The sequence below is a fragment of the Ochotona curzoniae genome, unplaced genomic scaffold, assembly GCF_017591425.1.
Source record: "Ochotona curzoniae isolate NIBS_2020 unplaced genomic scaffold, NIBS_Ocur_1.0 contig_3332, whole genome shotgun sequence".
Lineage (NCBI taxonomy): Eukaryota > Metazoa > Chordata > Mammalia > Lagomorpha > Ochotonidae > Ochotona > Ochotona curzoniae.
This window is the reverse complement of record NW_024465816.1, coordinates 6,493,324-6,513,437: the sequence shown is the minus strand read 5'-3', so window position 1 is coordinate 6,513,437 and position 20,114 is coordinate 6,493,324. Positions and strand designations below refer to the sequence as shown.

Genomic DNA, 20,114 nt, shown 5'->3' with positions numbered 1-20,114 from the left:
ATAGGATTACTAATGCAATTTTTATGAGTGAATATTTGTAAGATATTAAAATAATATCTAGCAGATAATAAGTAGTTAGCAAACATCAATTATTTTAGTTCTATCTTGAAGTCTTGATGGCTAGTCCAGTAGGTATTCTCATTTTTATTCTCCAAAAATTATCACAATCATTCTAAGCCTCCTCCTACTTCTGTTATTAATAGCTCGGCATTCTTGTCAAGTTATGTGCAAATTTTGGGAGAGTTTTATGCACTCCTGCACTACTCTACTGTAAGAATGAGTACATTCACTCTGTTGAGTTTTGCTGTTTGTATAATACATGCCCATTCACTTATTTGGGACCTTCATTTTCCCGTAAGTACAACTTCATAGTTTTCTCCATAAGGTTCTTACTTACTTATTTGTTTCTTTTGTGTTCCTAAGCTATTTCCCTATCGTTGAAGTGGTTCTGAGGTTTCTTGGTGAAGGGGTTTATGAAAAGCACAGAGATCATAGATGATGTCCTCAGATCGTCTGAGTTATGTCTCTCAGAAGCCAGCACAACCAAAGGATTTAAGTATATTCTTCATCTCTTCCAGTTGTCAAAGTGAAATGGGTAAAATATAAGACAATATAGTAGGGGCCAGCATGCTGGCATAGCAAGCTAGGCATTTTCCAGTGGCACCAGCATCCGGTTTGGTTTTTGATTCAAGACTCAGCTGCTCTACTTCCAATGCTGCTCCCTGCTGAAGGCCTGGGAAAGCAGTGGGTGATGGCCCAAGTGCTTGGGGCCCTGCACCCACTTGGAAGACCCAGAGGAAACTCCTGACTCCTGGCTTCAGGCTTGCCCAGCTCCCACTATTGCAGTCTTTTTGGAGAGCTCTCTCACGCTCTTTCTCTCTCTTGTTCTCATTCTCTCTGCCTTTCAAATAGATACAGGTAAATAAATAAAACACTTTGAAAAATAATTACACTGGGCAAGCAAGAAGATATAGGACTGTTAGATAAGACTGTTGAAAAAAGGAGCCATCTGCTAAAATCCTGTATCCAGTGAAATTATTCTTCAAATGTGAGGGAGAAATACATGCTTTCTCAAACAATGATTGAGGAAATTTGTCAGCCACAGGCCTGCCTTACAAGAAAAGTTGTTCTAAAAGAAGAAAATATGTCAGCATTCAGGTCTACAAGAAAGGAAGAATATTGGCTAAATAATAAGTGCAGTTAAAGAAATTCCGAGATTATTTTGCACAATAGGGGGAACTAGTATTAACACAGTTTGTATTTCTCTATTAAAAAAAAAAGCCAAAATATAGCATTGTAGATGTTTTCCTTATAAACAAATGTTACACTTTTGAAGATATAAAAGTTTACCCAGATTGGATATTACCAAGTCTGTACATGTAGTAAAACATTACAGAATGGCAACTGAATATGTACCATTTTTAATGCACCTGTTGAAATTTTTAGACAGATTAATTAAAAATTTAAAAACAAGCAGGAAATAAATGGTCAAAATTAAAATCAAGGCAGAAAAAGTAAAAAGCAAAGAAATACGGGGGAAAACAAAGACAATACGTAGAATATAGTTACAAATGTGGTAGATGCTGAACCAGCTATACCAATAATCACTTAGATGTGTGTTGTCTAACCACACCAATTAAAAAGACAGACACTAGGCCAGGTACAATGTAGCCACATGATAGCCTAATGGCTAAGGATCCCATATGGGTGCCAATTCGTGTCCCGGTTGCTCCACTTCCAATCCAGCTCACTGCTCATAGCCTAGGAAAGCAGCTGAGGACAGTCCAAAACCTTGGGACCCTGCACCCACGTGGTGGATCCAGAAGAAGATCCTGGATCTTGGCTTTAGATCAGCTCAGCCCCTGCTGTTGTGTCCAGCTGGGGAGTAAACTGGCAGACAGAAGATCTTTCTCTATTTATCCTTCTTTCAATGTCTACCTTTCCAATGAAAATACATAAATCTTAAAAAAAAAAAAAACCTGCAAGAGTCAATTTTTAACAAAGGAGAAAATACAAATAAATGGAGCCAAGAAAGCCTTTCAACTAAACATCTCCAAAACAAGAAAGAAATACAAAATCTTAGTAACATGAGTCCTAAAAGGAAAAAAATGCTCAGAAAACAAAGAAGGCCTGCTGGTCTAAAGAGCTAGGCAGAGGGTGAGAAAATACCCAGAGGGTGAGAAAATAAGAAGGTCCATAGCAAGCAGCATAGAATGATCTGGAAAAGCCAGTTTCAAAGAACCAATCCATCAAGTCTATAGAAAGTACCCAGATAACGGAGCAAACACCAGCTGCAATTTTGAAGGCAGGTGATATGATTATGTAATAGCTAATACAAAATAACTAAAAGGAGAACTGAAGAACATTTGGGATACAAATGCTCAAAAGCGCATCATTATTACATGAACGGACACTATCAAGGAGGGCAAAGTGGGGCCCAGCTCTAATATGAATCGACACGCTTGACAGTTATCAATGACGTGATTTAGCGTCACCGAGTTTGATCATTTGCATGAGTTACGCAGGCTACTTTTCTCTCTCGTGTTGAACTGACACAGGAGTATTTTGACAACTAGTGGCGTTCTGTTCTTTTTAATGTCATAGTCATTGACACGTAGCATCTGATTAAGTAGTGTGACACCATTTTGATAAAGTGTCTACAACTTAGTAGATCGCCTCTCTGACCTTTCAACAGCTTCTTAGCTTGAGGACAAGCGCTGCATCCTTCTCATGACCAGCTTTCAAGTAGACAGGCAATTTTGAAGCTTTAAAAGTGGCATTCCCAAAGAGCCTCTTCCAGGTCTCCCAAAGTCTTGGACCACCCTCCACTGCTTTCCCAGGCCACAAGCAGAGAGCTGAACGGGAAGTGGAGCAGTCAAACATGAACCAGCACCCCCCCCAAAAAAAGTGGCGTTCACACAGGCCAAAAACCACCAAGACCAGATAGGAAAATCTGGCCTGAGATGGTCTCTCTAACATTTATTATTGCCCTTTGTAGAGTCTGTGTCAGGTGCTTGTGGTCACTGATTTCATGTAGACAGCAGAGAAGCTTGCAATAATTAACCCTAAATAATCCATTCATTGATTCCACTACCATTTCTAGACCCTCACAGTATGTGAGGAGCTGTGAATATGCTGCAGACACATGCTGAGCACCAACATTTAGGTCACAGTTGAACTGATTCAAGAAAACACCATGCCTCAGCTTCATCATCCACCTCTTTATCCTATGACTTCCTTACCTTTTTCTCAATACTGACTTTCAGATTTCCTAGCCTCCAAGTGGCAAATATGAAACAGAGCACTTTTATTGGAAAATGATCACCACAGTAATGTTTGGACAGCCTGTCAAGTTCCGGAAGCCCAGTCTGAATTGCTCAGCATCCTTCCCAGAGAGTGGGAGCAGAGGACTGGGGTCCAATGGAGTGTCCCAGCACAGACTTCAAATGGAAACATGAGGAAGAGGCAGACGACCCAGCTCAGCTTGTCCACCTCATTGTGATGTGTCCAACAGACTAGAGTGGAATCACCCAGAAGGAAGGTGGGATGTATTTGAGCATTGTGACCTGTATTAGAGTCCAAGTCTTTCAATACCTGACTTTGAAAGGGGGTGGATTTGATGACGTCAAGGGAAGCGTCTCTTTGATCTGTTCTGGTCAAGCTCCTACAGGAATAAAATGCAGACATGGAAGAGCGAATTGACAAAAGAACCCTGGGAGACCATGAGAAAAAAATGGACTCAGAACCTGTGGAAGCCCTGAGGCTCCAGCTGCAGCCAACTCGCAAGGCCTGTAAAGCAACACTTTCTAACGCACGGAGTATGAGATAGTTCTAGAATAAAGTAATCTCTAAGAAACAGAGGGACTGTTACCTTTTCAATCTTGTCATAACATTCTTCCACTTTTTGAATTCTATCTTGCAAAGATACACTAGCCATCTTGTAATCATTCAACCACCGCTGGTACTCCTCCTCGGTTAAATCTGCATACGCAAGACACAGAGTTCTCAGACCTGCAAAAAAGAACAGACTGCATCTTCGCTGTGCCACCAATGAACAATGCGGTGGAGCAGGTGATAATACATCCTGGAGGCAGCTTGGAGTGTGCCCACTTAGGATGTGCTGTGTTTCAGCTGCCTCTGGGTCCTTTCCCATCTCTCCCCTGCACCTTCCTCCTCGCGGTGGCATCCACACTGATCCTCTTTCTTCCAGACTCTTGGACTTGGCTTGACCTGACAGATGTCACTCTGCAAGGCAACCTGCTTCTCCCTTACTTCACTAAGTCTCTGCCTGGGTCATCCTGTTCAAGGAGCATCACATACTCTCTGCTCCTCTCACTCCTTGTTATTTTTCTTCATAGCACTAGCGTCATCTGTCATTTTTGATTTGTGGACAAATTCCTTCAAGGTTTGCCCTTTGTGTATTTCATGTCTACTGCCCCCAAAACAACAGCGATGTGCAATTGGAAAGTACTGTTGATACATAAAAACTGGATTTCTAAAGGGAGCAATCTTTACTTACCTTCTTTGGCAAAATATTCCAGATGGAGCAATGTCTCATTCACAAACAGAGAATATTTTGAAAGTCTCTGATAAATCACTGAATCCTGTATTAAAAAAAAAAATCCCATGATTAATATCTCACTTAAGCTATCCAATAAGAATTTGAAATACCACTTTCAAGTGATGTTGTTATATTTCCTGGTGTGCAGAAGATTAACTACAGTGAAAACAAAATGTGTTCAAAAAGAAGGTTTAAGGTATTAACAGATCAGAGTCACTTTAAAGAAAATTGAAAATTGTTAGCATGGAAATGGCTGTTAGTGATCAAATAATACACTTGAAAATGACACCTTACCTGATGGGGAAGAAGGGAAGGCTGAGAAGTGTAATGCGTTGGCCAAATACTATATACCAAGACGTTTTCTTATTAAACAATTGACTATATAAACTAAAAAGCATATGAATGCAGTAGCATATGATCAGAGGAGAAATGGAATTAGAGAAAAGTCATGTTCTTATACATGAAGCAGAATAATGTCATGTGAGGCACAATGAAAGAAATTAAAGTGCCACTTACAAACTACCAACATCGAACTAAAGAAAACAAACTAGAATTCTAAAACTCAAGGAATCAAAAAAGAATATGGGAAATATGGCAAAGAAGAATAGATGGTGTAACTATGAGATAAATGATAACATATTTAAACCCACCCATATCAATAAGGTCTCTATATAAATGAACTAAACACCTCTAAAATTCATTTCAGCAATGAATGAAATCATGAGAATCAACAAAAAGAAATATACTTCAAATATACAGACACATACATGCTACTTTTTTTTAACACTTTGTATATCAGCACAAATCAGAGAAAGCATATGAGAGCTGTCATTCAGGGTCTAGAATATTTCACTAAAGCATAATGGACTCCAATTGCATTCATTTTGTTACAAAAGATAAGATTTTGTTCTTTTAAATGACTGAGTGGTACTCTGTCATGTCATAATCGACATTTTGAGAGTTGATTAGAGCTCTCATCTGTATTTTTAACAAGTAGATTTTCTACTCATTACTTGTTGAATTTTTAAAAGATTTATTTATTTTTATTGTAAAGTCAGGCATATACAGAGAGGAGGAGAGACAGAGAGAAATATCCTCCATCCGATGATTCACTCTCCAAGCGACTGCAACGACCAGAGAAGCCAATGGCCAGGACCTTCCTCCAGGTCTCCCACATGGGTGCAGGGTCCCAAGGCTTTGGGCCGTGCTCGACTGCCCTCCCAGGTCACAAGCAGGGAGCTGGATGGGAAGCAAGGCCGCTGGACAAGAACCGGTGCCCATATGGGATCCTGGCGTGTGTAAGGTGAGGACCTTAGCCAACAGGCCATGGCACCGGGCCCTAAATTTTTTGTGTAGTATAAGTTTAAGTTTGTGGCTATAAAGTAAATTTAAAGTACATCATTATAAAAAAATTTTAAGAAGCATGAAAGAGTATGTGGGAGGCAGGCAGGGAGGGGTAAAGTGCAGAAGTTTCATTATATTCTTACAACTATATATATAAAAAAACATAAAATCTTTTCTCTCATATAAATTATAAAAATTTAAAAATACATAAACAGACACAAACAGACTTAAAGGAAAGGAAAAAGACCATACTAGCACTAATCAAAGGAGATGTAATAAACCTAGATATTATGTGCATAAAAGCATATTTTAAAAGCTCATATAAATATGGAATTAAAAAACAAGTTGACTTTGTTCAGAACAATTTTAACATCTGGCCATAATTTTTCACAATGCTTGTTTCCATAAACTTACTGAAAATCCCCCCCCCATAACAAATAATTTCAAAATCTGTAAAGTTAAATTAACACTATTTCAAGGTGAGCACAAATCCACAAATATATTTAGGTATTTTCACATTTCCCCCACAATAAATGATAGAACAAATGGATAAACTAAGTATTGAAGATGTGAATAATACTATCAACAAACTTGTCCTAATTGGGAATCGTAAAACCTTACAGCAAGATAGTTAACCTCTAACTACACATCAAATATAAGCCATAATCAGAACCAGAAGCAAGTTTTGTTAAATGAACAAAATTCAAGTAATAATCAATTATGCTCTCTGAGTATAAGAAAATTAAATTACACATATATTTGAAGATCAAACGACACACTTCAAAATGAGCCACAAAGAGTTAAAATATAGAAATTTCAAATTGAATTAAAATGAAAATGTGACATATCAGAATGTGTGAGAGGCTGTGGAAGCAGTCGTTAGGAGGAAATTCATAGCACGAACCACTTTAGCCACTGTTGCTCCAGAGTTCCAACTAGGGAAATTAGACAAAGAAGAGTTAAGGAAACCGAAAGTGGGCAAAGGAATGGAAATAAAATTAGGAGTGTAAATCAAAGAAAGCTCACAAAAATTCTAGACTTGGAACTTTTAAAATGTGCTTTTTTTGAGAAGATCAATAGAACAAGTAACAAGCCAGCCTACTCAAGGAGAAGTCACAAACTGCCAATATTTCTGCCTACTCCCGCAAAGTTAATAACTCGGAGAGAATGAACCAATACTTTGAAATCAACACCCAAACAACACAACCACAAGCAGCAGGAAAAAAATTTACATAATCATATGGACAGATGTATAAAGAGAAGTTGACAAGCTAGCACCTAATTATGATTTAAAACAAAACATTCAGTAAACTGAAATATAGAGGCACCTCCTCAATTTAATAAAGAATGTTTATTCTAAAAAGAATCTTATAGATAACAATATACTTAATGGGAAGAAATGAAAGCTTTTGTAACAAGCTCAGGACCAACAAAAAGATTACTCCTCTCATCATCATTATTTAACAGTATCCTGGAAATGCTGGCTATTGCAATAAGACAGGAAGATAAAACTTTCGTTTGCAGAAATTTGAAGGTCTATGTAGAAAATCCAAATTAATTGACAGAAAAAAAACTTGGAAAAAAAATCCCACAATTTTATCTATTCTTCATTAGATTAATGCACAAGTCAACTGTCCTCTTGTACATTATCAATGAACAGGTGGAGCTTGAAATTAAAAAAGACACAGTTTATACAAGTATTCTCAAAAATTAAATACCCCATTATAAGTATTACAAATCTCTCACAGTGTAAACAAATTGAACCTGGCAAAATGCTGATAAAAGAAATTCAATAAGCACTAAATAATGGAGATAAAGAAATCCTAGATTTCTGATCAGCAAGACTAAATATTTTCAAGAGGTAAGTTCTTCCCGTTATATAGATTTTCAATACAATTTCAATGAAAGTCCCTGTTATTTTGTGAACATCAGCAACACTGATTCGTGGCAACAAAAATGTCCCAGAAGAGATGGGATGATATTGAAAGAGAAAACAAAGCTGCAGGACTGGCACGGTCTCTCTTTAAATCTTGATATAAAGGTGCAAGTGATCAGGACCGTGGGCACAGGAGAAAGAATATAAACAGATAGAGCAAACAGAACAGAGTCTAGAAGCAGGTGTATGCAACAAGCCAACTAATGATAGTCTGAAACAAATGATGCTGAAATAACAGACATCCTCTTGTGAAAAAGTGAGTCTAGACACGAGCTTTCTAACCTTGACCAAAGTCAACTCAAAATGGAGCACAGACTGAAATGTCAAACACAAAACCATAAATCTCCTACAAGATTGAGTAAGGCAATAACTTGTTAGGTACAACACCAAATACATGATCCGTGAGAGAAATCGCTGATAAACTAGACTTCTGTTTTAAAAAAAAAAAAAAAGCTGTGAAAGATATCAAGAGGATGACCCATGAACTGTGTGAAAAAATTGGCAAAACACATATGTGATAAGGCTGCTCTCCAAAATATGCAAAGAATTTTTACAAGTCGACAATAAGAAGCCGAACTAATTTTAAAATGGCAGTTATAAAAAAACAAGAAATGCAAACAGATATCTCACCAAAAAAAACATACAGCTGCAAGTTAGCTGTTTGACATAATATTATGAGGAAATTGAAAAATAAAGCAAGAAACCTCTCCCTTCCATCAAATCTCACAGGGGGTTGGTTGACTGTTGACTCCCTTTTACAATGGATTTTTCAAGCTTTAATAGTATTTGAAATTCCATGTGGCGGACTGGGGTGCAGTTGCAGGATTTAGGCCCTCCCAGCCAGAGCCACTATAGCCGTTTGAGGAGTGAACTTGTAGATAAAAGCCAGCTCTTGCTCTCTCTCTCTCTTCCATTTCCTCCCTTTTACTTTCCTTCCTTCCCCCAGCCTTTCAAAGAAGTCAAGAATAGTTTTAGAACTGTGAAATTGTAGATTTCCTCTGAGTTGCTGGACCAATGACTAGGAGTGAATATGAACTCTGACTCTCAGTACTTACGGCCCCTTTGCAGTAGAGCCGGAGCTGTCCCATCGGAGTCCGGACAATGATGGACATTCTTTTTCTATTACTAGAACAATGTGAAAAACATCATTAGTTACATTTGCACATGCTATCAAAACATACACACACACATTTAAACAGTTCATCAAAGTCAAAGGAATTCATTGTGCTGAGCTGACAATTCTTTTAAAAAACTTACTGCCATAAAGAAAATAGATTTCATTACTTGTTAGCTGAAATTCCAAGAAGGGAATCATACTTCCCTCAGTGTCCCCTCTCCCTTTCTCAATCTTCTTCCTACTTTTCTTTTTTTTTTTTCTTTAATTTTTGCAAAGATATAATTTCAACCCACTGTTTAATTTCAGGCTTAATTTAAATTAATGATAATTTTCAACAAAAAAGAAGTACAAAGAACACAGTTTTACAGGAGTATAAACAAGCGCTAAAGACAACAACCATATTCTAGAGTTATAATTCGAGTTTTAAACATTTTTTGGCCTGGTCTGAATTAACTATCCCATGACAGAGAAAACATATATTTGTCTCTTGAAGAATGACTTGTTTCACCAAGCATAATGGTTTCAGTTGCATCCATTTTGTAGCAATATAGGATTTTATTCTTTATGGCCAAGTAGTATCCCACAGTGTTTGTGCCCTACATTGTCCAGGCATCAGTGATGGTCATCTGAGTTGATTTCATATCTCAGTTTTTGTGATTTGAGTTGCAGTCAACATGAGAGTAAACACAGTTCTTCCGTATGCTGATTGCACCTGCGCAGTTTCAAGGCTGGGTCATATGGTACGTATGTTTCAGATCTCTGAGGAATCTCCATCCTGTTTCTCACAATGATTTTGCTAGTTTACATTACCACCAACATCGACTTAGGGCAACTTTTCCCTCACATGCATGCAAGCATTTCTTTTGCTGTTTTATTTTTGGGTGGCAGTGACTCTATCAGTGGTCAGGTGAAACCTCATTGTGGTTTTTATTTGCATTTCCCTGATGGCAAGTGATATTGCCATCATTTTTTCATGTCTGCTGCTCATTTTAACTTCATTATTTGAAAAAAAAAATGCCTATGCATGTTCTTTGTCCATTTCCTGACTGAATTGTTTGTTCTGTTTTTAGTTTCTTGAGCTCTTGATAGATCCTGGATATTGATTCTCTAAGGTTGCATATCTGTAGATATTTTTTCTCTCCTTCTGTCAGTTGCTTTTTCACTTGATGCCAATGTCTTACAGACCTTCCCCAATGTTGTTCTCCAGTAGCTTGATGGTATAAGGATATTGATTTAGACCCTCGATTATTTTTGTGTTTATTTTTGTATAAGGTGTAAGGTCTTGTTTCATACTTTTACATGTGGAGATCCAATTTTCCTGGCATCATTGGTAGAAAAGACTACTTTTTTCTCCCAGGGCTGATTTAGCTTTGTCTGTCAAAGCTCATTGATTGTAGATGTGTGGATAGGTTTCTGGGGTTTCTATTCTGTTAAATTGGTTTACATGTTTATTTCTGTGCCAGTACCAGGATATTTCCATTGTAACATGTCTTGAAATTTGGTTTTGTAACATCTCCAGCTTTGTTTTTCTTGCTTAAGATTGCTTTAGCAATCTCGTCACCTCCCAGTAGCAGATTCTGTACACACTGATGGGTTCTTGGCCCAGTCTGACAAGCCCACCTCCTGTCCTGCCAGGTACAGCAGCCTTTCCTGACAAGCTCACACCTATTCTGGCTCAAGTCCTGTCTGGTCCACCCCCAGACCCAGCTCTCACACTGTTTAGCAGGTACAGATACGTAGCCCAGCCAGTCTGGCACACCCTAGACCACTCCACACCCATGCTGAGGAACACAGCAGCAATGTAACCAGTTCACTACCCCAATTCTGGCCCTCGTGCTCACCAGTGGGAGCCACAGCCCAGCCAGGGTGTCCCCTTAGCTCCCCAAACCAGGCTTGCTCCCAGTTACAGATCTTACACATGCCAGTGGTTGCTCTAACCCAGCCTGGCATAATTCATCCCCTGTGTCTTTGCCATCAGATGCTGTAGCCTGACCTGGCCTGGCCTGCCCCTAACTCTCACTAGTGGCTGCTGCAGCCTAGCACTGCCTAGCCTGCCCCCATCTCTGGCTTTCATGCCAACTGGTAGGTGTGATAGTCTAGGTTAGACCAGCAGAGCCTGCTCTTCATCCTTGCTCCCATGCATACCAGTGTACTGTAGTTTGGCCTTGCCCTGACAGGTCCACCTCCCCAGAGCCAACCCACACACTTGATGACAAGTGAAATATCCCTGCCTGGCCTGACCAGCATCCTGTCCTGATTCACATGCTCACCAACAGCAGGGTGGTCTACCAGGAGTGGTGGAGTTTCCCCAAGATTCCCCATCAGGCCTACTCCAAGACCCAGATCTCATACATGTTAGCGAGTGCTAGGCCCTTACCCACCACAGTCAGCTCTTGTGTGTGTTGGTGGATGTTTTAACACAGTCTACCCCTACCCAATTCTTGGGTGAGCCTGAGCTCAGATCAGCCCAATCTGTTCCCAAACCTAGTGCCCTTCATGAGTATTAGTAAGGTCCACGGTCATGCCTAGCTCAGCCCATCACCACCCCAGCCCTTAAGCAAACAAGCTCTTATAACAGTCCCACAGGTGTGAGCCCACAATCCCCCAAGGAATCTGCTACCAGACCCAGTTCTCTCATGAGTTAGTTGGTGTCCATGGCCTAGCCCAACACGGTACACCCTCTACTCTGACACTCACTGGTGGGTACTGTGGTTGACCCTCTAGCCCTAGCCATGAATTTTGTATGCACCAGCAGGTGTTAGTTAGTACCAATTAGCCCAGCTTAGGTCTCCCACGTGGGTGGGTGTATTGCTATGGCCTCAGAAGATCCTCTGGTTTCCTTCCCCTAAACCACCCAGTCTCAGCCCCTCATTTGCCTGCAAGTGTAGGAGCCTGGTTGGTGGACATCCCCCAGAAGTCACTCCTAACCTATCACATTCTCCCTCAGCAGTCATCCCTTCCACACATCACCAGACCACTTCCCTGAGCAATCCACAGCCCCCCAAGCCCACTAGCATCTAGTCCTCCTGCAGTGTGCCATGCCAGATGGGCCCCTGCCTGCCTACTCAGGGCCCACAAACAGGCGCACATCAGTTCCCAGGCACTGCTTGCTGGAGTGTGGGCATCTGTTCTTGCCACATATCTTTAAAAAAATAGGAAACTATGCTCGCACACTGGTGTAGTTAACCCAAATTTGGCATTAACCAGGCGCAGGATACCTGCTTCTCTCCCAGCAATGTACAAGTCTTGCTATGACTGCATGACTTAATTTTGGTAGATTGCATGTGTCTAGAAATCTATCCATTTCATCTATATTTTCCAGTTTGTTGGCATATAGCTGTTTGTAGTGATTACTCATGACCCTTTTTATTTCTGTGAAATCTATCTAGTGTCTGTTTATCTGATTTTATTAATTTGGAACTTCTTTTTTTGGTTAACTGCATCAATCAAGTATCAATTTTGTTTATGTTTTCAAAAAACCAACTCTTCATTTCACTGATATGTATCTTTTTCATTTGAAATTTGTTTCTTTTCTAAATTGTTTCTTCCTACTAATTTGGGGTTTTATTTGTTCTTGCTTTTCAAGGTAGTTGAGATGCATTGTTAGGTCATTTACTTGAATCCTTCCAACTTGTTCCTGAGGCACTAATTACTATAATCTATTCATCCGGGATCGCTCCTCGGCCTTTTGGTAAGATCAAGTGTATTGTCTGTTCTTATCCGTTCATTCAGGATCATGCTATTTATTGTCCATGTGTTTAAAGATTTTCTAAAGTTTCTTAAGTGGTTCATGTCTAGCTTCATTTCATCGTAGTCAGGAAAAGAGTGATTTCTCAAAAGTTCAATAGATGACAGTGCCCAATTTGAAAACGTAATGACTGTGGCACATTAAGGAAAAACTGAATTCCTTGAAGATTCTGACAATCCTGACGTGAGATTCACACGGTCCATCTGCTGCTGCCCACCACCTCCGTCCACAATCACGACCAACTCATCCCAGTGCTGGTTGCTGCTGTCTGGAATTCACTTCCTCTCTGTCTTCCCAGGGCTGCCACCCAACTCCCACCCACTGGGCAAGGCTGGCCACCTAGCACAAGCTCTGCTACCCGCAGCATGGCTGTCTCGGTCATGTCTCCGTGTCTGATGTTCTTTCCAGCACTCAGCACGACTGCATTACGTGTTAGCAAGCTTTCTCGCCTGTGTGATATTGGCCTCCCTCCACTAGAGCAGAAATCTTACAGACAGAAATCGGTCCATGCCACTCAAGTTCCAGAACAGGTGGCTGGCAGGTGAAAGATGCTCAGAAATGTCCATAGCTGTAGAAGGTGTGTTCTATCCCCATGAAGCAGCTACTATATGTCTTATTAATATTCTCCAGCTTCTCTCTCACCGTTGGAAGCATCCCTTAGTTGGAAACACCCCAGACCTTGATTTAACCTGATTCTTTCTTTTTTATCTTTTCTTCTTTTTTTTTAATTGATTACATTGCATTATGTGACACAGTTTTATAGGCACTGGGATTCCCTCCTCCTCTCTCCAAACCCCTCTTGCCTGGTGGATTCCTCCACCTTGTTGCATTACCACAGTTCAAATTCAGTTGAGATTCTTTCATTGCAAGCATCTACAAAGCATAGTCCAGCATCTTATTGTCCAGATAAGTTCAACGGTTTCTTGGGGAGACCATCTCTGGTCTGAAGGTAGAGCCGACAGAGTATCATCCCAATCAATTAAAAGCCCCAACATTACATCAGTAACAATTTGATTCTTTCAATGATTAACTCAGGGATGTTGAAAAGATCACTTCAGTGGAACACGCATTTTTCTAGGGGGGTGGGCAGCCACAGTCTGCGTTTGTGCTGCATACATCAATGTACCGAGTTAGCTGCGGATCCTGTGTTCTCTCACAGTCTCCAGCCCTTCTAACAAAATAGATGTTGTTTCTTTTCAGGGTGAAGGCTATTCAGGAAAAGAATGATGAGGCTCTGAGCGGGAGCTCAAGATTCATGGCAATGACTGCTGAAGGACAGAAGCAGGGTGTCCTCTCAGAGGAGGGGGTGGCTTACCTAGAAAATTCCAGGATATTAAGGATTTTGAAAATGCACTTCTGACCCATCTGCAGAGAGACAAAACGACATGGTCTCAGCTGAGGAAGAGGGCGATTGTCTCGCCAAACAATCCAATCGCCCAAGAAAGAATTTCACAGTTTGTTTTTTTCCCCAAAATCAAAGTATTCTTGCACGTCTGATGAGATGATGGCGCCCTCGTCTGGTAGGACTGTTCTCTGCCACTAGGCAATGTTAAGAGCATCCACGTTTCTAACAGCGGCAGCTGTTTAGGAAGGAGGCACCTCTGTTTCCTTCTCCACCAGCACTCTCAGAAACAGTTTATAACTAGTCTTAGGGGGCAAGAGTACATGCAGTTAATGAGACAATCAGCACATGGCAACTGGAGGACAAATAAATGTGGGTTTTTTTTTTCTAAATTGCAAAGATCAGGTTTGGCACAATAGCTAACTCCTCACCTTGCAAGCACGGAGATCCCATATAGGCACCGGTGCAAGTCCTGACTATTCTACTTTCCATCCTGCTCCCTGCTGATGGCCTGGGAAAGCAATTGAGGACGGCCCAAAGCCTTGGGACCCTGCACCCGTGTGGGAGACTTAGAAGAAGTTCCTGGCTTCAGCTTGGCTCAGCTCTGGCTTTTGTGGACATTTGGGGAATGACCGGCAGACAAAAGATCTTTCCCTGTGTTTCTCCTTTTCTCTGTAAATTTGATTTACCTTTCCGATAAAAATTAATAAACCTTTTTTATTGCAAAAGTCAAGTGAAGCGTTTAATGCTCAGACAGTGTGAGGAGGTGAACAGAGGGAAGTGCCATGTTATAGAAAAGGTTTCAAAGAAATGACATAATGTTTTCTAAATTTTTCCAGTATAGCCTCTTGACTTCCTGCTGCCAAGATCAATTTATCTCTGAATCCACAGGTTCCTAGTGTTACCAATAAAAGGCACTATAGAATTTCAAATAATTTGAGAATTTCTATTGGCCGGATGGTCTGGCTATAAGAATGAATTCATCATTCCCAATGCCATGGTCACTGCCCATTAATAAAGGCTTGTGGCAAACAGTTATCGCAAGCCACAGGCCACAGGCATGTATGCAATGAAATGACAAATCAATGGAAGAGCAGCATGCACCCAAGAGGCATTTGCACCCAGTTAGTGCCTCATCAGGAAAGCACAGCTGGTTTCTGGGAGGTCTGATCATTCTAACTCCGCAGTTGCTCACTTGGTGGATTTTCTGCGTGGCAGGCACTTGTTCCAATAACTTTACTAGGTGAACTTCTCAGATTTTCACAAGGACTCTTGGATCCATGAGATCATCACAAAGCTGGGGAGAACCCAGAGCAGAGGAGGGAGGCGCCCGAGGACAGCGGCTGGGAGGGAAGGGCCAGGCAGGACTCTCCAGCATCTCGCCCGCGGAGCTCCATGGGGCCAGGCAGGACTCTCCAGCACCTCGCCCCCGGGGGCTCCATGTGCACGTCTCTGGAAAAGCGAGATGCTGCAAAGTACTGAGAACTACTCAGGGTCGTACTCACAGCATCGATGGTCACCGAGTATGGCGTTCTGGCAGTGAACACATAGCCAAGATGTTTTGCTCCTTTCACTAAAGCGGCTTCATCTGTCAATTAAAAAAAAAAAAAAACAAAAAGATGAAAAGAGAGTAAGCAACTATATCAACACTAAATTTGACACAGATCTCCATTCTCCAGCACAAAAATGTCATTAAAAAAAACAAAAGAAAAGCAATCTTGCTTTTTTGATCCAAAAGCGCTCCATTGTCCTTCTCTGTATTGAACTGCTTTCATGAAATAAGACATTTTGTTAAATAAGGCCTCTTTGGGTTGGGTTTTCATACTTTTTCATTATTCATGATCTTGTTTGCTCCCTAGACGTTTAACAGCCTTTCCATTAGATGCTGCAGGGCCTTCAACTTACCTCTGCTTTGCTACTTATTAAATCTAAGCACACTCCTTGACCTTGGGCTCGTAAGAGCCCACTAGAGCCTTGAGGGTGCAGTGAGGGTGGACAACATGGAGCCTCAGAACACCCAAGCAGCTCAGAGCTGCTCTGGACCCCATGAATGCCCCCAGCCCATGAGCTGTCCCAGGAAGGACCAACAGGAACAATCAAGGCAGCCAGCAGCAGCGTGAACTCTTTTCACGGTTTTGACACCTGTGCTTCACTTGCAAAGAACACCTACCTGGAGAGGAAGCTTGGTAGATGATATTATCTCCATCACTCTCTGGAAAAACGGTGTGGCACACACTCAGCAGGGTGAGAAATTCCCTTATATAGTCTTCTGTGGGCTGAAAAACAGACACAGAATTAGTGGGTTTCCTCTCAGGCCAGCAAGCTGTGTACAATTTATAACAACTGAAGTTTGACCCCAAGTACACACAAAGGTGAATGCCAGCAGAAGGCCATTCATTCATTCCAATGGTGCTGGTTCTGTGGTTACGCTCTATCCTTGCTGAGCAGGAGAGATTTTCCAAAACTGCTGTCATGTGCCAGCGACCGGTGGAAGGGAGGGTGGGGACAATATTTTATACTGTATATGGGCAGATGACCCTTAAAGATCTGAGTAAGGAGGTTAGTTAGTCGTCTGAATGCTGATGGTGACAGTGGCATGCAACCGTCATACAGAAGGGTCTACTCGAAGGGCCCAAGCGGAGACACAATTAGTACATCTGAAGCTTCTGGATTAAGTGTGAGTTTAATATTCCTTCTCTTTGTCAATGTTTCAAATGATCAAACATTTAAATTTTTAGGAGACCATCATCTCAAACCAAATAGATCAATCCCTTGCAATAGACGAATATAGAGATTCGCAGAACGCAATGCAACAAAGCCAAATAGTTTAAAAACAGATGGACAGACTCAACTGGTGGCTGCATAATAAAATATCTTGCATAATTTAAATTCACTCAGTTGATCAGTTTAGCACTTCATTAATTAGAATGGAAATACCGCACTCACATGGCCGTTCTTTAAATTCTCCAGTAAGCTGGGGTCATTGAATTCACAGGTGTCTGTGGTGGGAGGTGACTGACTATAAGAGTAAAAAAGATCACTTTCAACAAAAAGTCCCTCATGGCATGCACCACTAAACAAAAGAACTTAAAGTCAACACTAAGCACCATGTTCTGTTTTCAGGAGGATCTTCCCTGAAGAGTCACAGAGGGGCCAGTATTGGGAAAGTGAAGCTGCCGCCTGCAGCCCCTACTTCAGGGCCTGGTGGCTCCATTTCCAGTGCAGTTCCCCACTAATGCACCCGGGAAAGTGGCAGATGACTCACTGCCAGCCACGTGGGAGATTCGGGTGGAATTTCAGGCTCCTGATTTTTACCTGGCCTAGCCTTAGTCTTCACGGTCGTTTAGGAAACCAACCCAGCGGATGGATGCTCTCAGTCTCACCCTTCCTCTGCCATTCTGCCTTTCCACTAAATAAAGTTTCTATGCTTAAAAAAAAAAAAAAGCGTAACTGTCACCAATATTTACAGGGCTGTCCTTGTACGTCCCATCAAGCCTGGGCCTGCAAAAGGGAACTGGATGGTGCTAAAAATTGTGTTACTCTGAGGAATTTGCAGCAACTAAAAAAGCAGTAAGTAAAAGCCTGGATCCTAGGTTCTTTCACTACCACAGAGGGAAAATCTGTCAAGAGAAATGTTCTGGAAACTGCCTTCAGAGGGCTGCACAAGGCTCTGTAGTCTGCCAGGCTGACTCCAAGGAGGTTGCAGGGATCCCAACAGAGGCAAAGAGGCCCAGAAGGCTGTCTACCTGTTCTCTTCTGTGATGACATCGCTCGGCTCTGAATCTCTACAGGGAAACAAGAAGGACACATAGCTGTTACAAGCCTGCCAACAGAATCCCTCAAGTACCCCAGGCAGGCACAAAAGCACATTGCCGTATTTAAAACAACTATGCATTTTCAGACAGGCTCTATTAACTTTCGGTCCCATTCAGAGTTAGGTAAGCCTTGAAGCAAATAAAAGTGAACTCATTTTAAGACCAAACTAGTGAAAATTTCCTTGAGGATGGGAGTAGAAACACTTACCCATACATTATACCTGCAATGGTACACTTCTTAAATGTCATAATATTGCAAGTAAGTGTTCCTGTTTTATCAGAAAATAAGTATTTGACCTATCAAAGAAAAAAGAAACATGCAGAGTCACATGATAGTCACCGACTTAATGCTTAATTGACCACAAATAAACCATAGACAAAATAGTCAAGATACAAGTTTTTATAAATCATATTTCCTCATCAAAACTCAATAAAATTAAAAATTAGGATTATAAAATAGACCAAAAACTTCCATTGAGAAGAAAAAGATGGAATTTTGGTCAAAGGAAAATCAGACTGGAGGAGACAAATTACGTAGGAAACAAAAAAGAATTCTTCCTAGCAAAGCATACAGAATTCAGACAAAGCTGTAAGCAGGAGAAAAATGTATCAAATTGATTCAGTATAAAATATTTTTAAAAACTGAAAATAAAAGAAACATGTGCTTTAATCAAAAGAAAGAGTGGGGAAAAGTTCAAAAGAAATCAGTTGATGAAATTGTCGGAATAAAAAACTAAAATAATGTTAAGTCCCTGATGCCTATATATATATATATATATGCTCCCATATATATACTCCCATATATATATATATATATGCATTCAACACAATCCCTATCAAAATGCCAATGACACTTATACAAAAAGGAAAAGTTAAAATTCATATGACACACACACACACAAAAAAAACCTACAAGAATCACCATGCCTGATTTCAGAACATTCTATAAAGCCATAGTAATTAAATGAGCATAACATTGGCATTGAAACTGTCCATTGACCCACGGGCAGAATGCAGAGCTCACATTAACCCATTCACATGTAACCCACAGATTTCTGTTTGTGTTTCATTGTATTTTATTTTGAAATGGGTTTAAGTGTGACTTTTAAAAATTGTTTATTTATTTTATTGTCTTATGACAGCTCCATAGGCTCTGGGATTCCCCCTCTCCACACCCTGAGTGACTCCCTCTACATTATTTCAACAACATAGTCCTTCATAAGCAGTCATAAGTCCATCATTCTGCTATTTAAGTGTATCCTGACACTGTAGGGATGGACAATGGAAGAGAGTCCAGCAGCATATTGTTAAATCACATTTTACAGTTTCATTGGGAGTCCATCTCTGATTTGGAATTAGGGATGAATACTGCATTGTATCCTCACATCTGGATATCAAAACAAGAGAGAAAAACTTAGTATAATTAAAGATGAAAAAGAAAACATCAGAAGAAACTGGCAAGGTGATCTCTTCTTGTGGAAGGAAGTTCTTTGATCATTATGTGGTGACCTTTTCACATCAAAGTCTATATTTATTTGATATAAAAATGGCTATACCATTAGCCTGGACTATCTTTTTCCATCCTTTCACTTTCAATTTCCACGTAACACCTGAAACTGTGAAGTTGCTGGGAGAAAACAGGGGAAATGCTTCACAATATTGGTTTATTAATGATTTTTTTTTGGAATAAGATCCAACCCTTACCCCCCCCCCCAGCTAAGCAGACAAAAAAAAGCAAAACAAATGATTATACCAAACTTGTGACTTCTGTACAACAAAAGAAATGATCAATGGAGTGAAGGCATAAAAACAGAATGGGAAAAAATATTGCAATTCACTTACCTGACAGAGCAATATCCAAAATATTATCAAACACAATAAAAATAAACAACAACAACAAAAAAAAACCAGAACAAGTCAGTTAGGAAAAAGGAAAAGATCTGAATAGACATTTCTCAAAAGAAGAAATACAAATGGACAATAAATATATGCAAAAAATGCCCAACACCCCTAGTTATTAGGAAAACCCAAAACAACAATGCTAGATCATTTGCATCACCTTACCCCTGTGAGAATGGATATTATCCAAGACAGAGAGTAACAACAGTGCAAGAGTTCAAAAAGGAATCTGACACACTGTTGATGAGAATGCAACTTAGTGAAGCCACTGTGGCAACCAGTATGGAAATGTTTTTTTTAAAGCTAGAAGTACAACTTCCATACAACCAAGAATTTCCACTCTTATACGCAT

At 40.4% G+C, this 20,114-nt stretch overlaps 1 protein-coding gene across 1 annotated transcript in view; it reads right to left on the bottom strand.

The window, feature by feature from the left end:
• Window positions 1–20,114, bottom strand: part of LOC121156275 (phospholipid-transporting ATPase IB-like) — a 96,924-nt gene that overhangs the window by 47,860 nt on the left and 28,950 nt on the right. The window contains exons 13-21 of the mRNA XM_040979890.1: window positions 18,072–18,160; window positions 17,795–17,833; window positions 16,995–17,067; window positions 16,219–16,324; window positions 15,554–15,636; window positions 14,022–14,071; window positions 8,897–8,966; window positions 4,520–4,604; window positions 3,872–4,011 (exon numbers count right to left, since the gene is read on the bottom strand). Of these exons, the coding sequence (XP_040835824.1) occupies window positions 3,872–4,011; window positions 4,520–4,604; window positions 8,897–8,966; window positions 14,022–14,071; window positions 15,554–15,636; window positions 16,219–16,324; window positions 16,995–17,067; window positions 17,795–17,833; window positions 18,072–18,160 (735 nt within the window). The remainder of the gene's footprint in view (window positions 1–3,871; window positions 4,012–4,519; window positions 4,605–8,896; window positions 8,967–14,021; window positions 14,072–15,553; window positions 15,637–16,218; window positions 16,325–16,994; window positions 17,068–17,794; window positions 17,834–18,071; window positions 18,161–20,114) is intronic.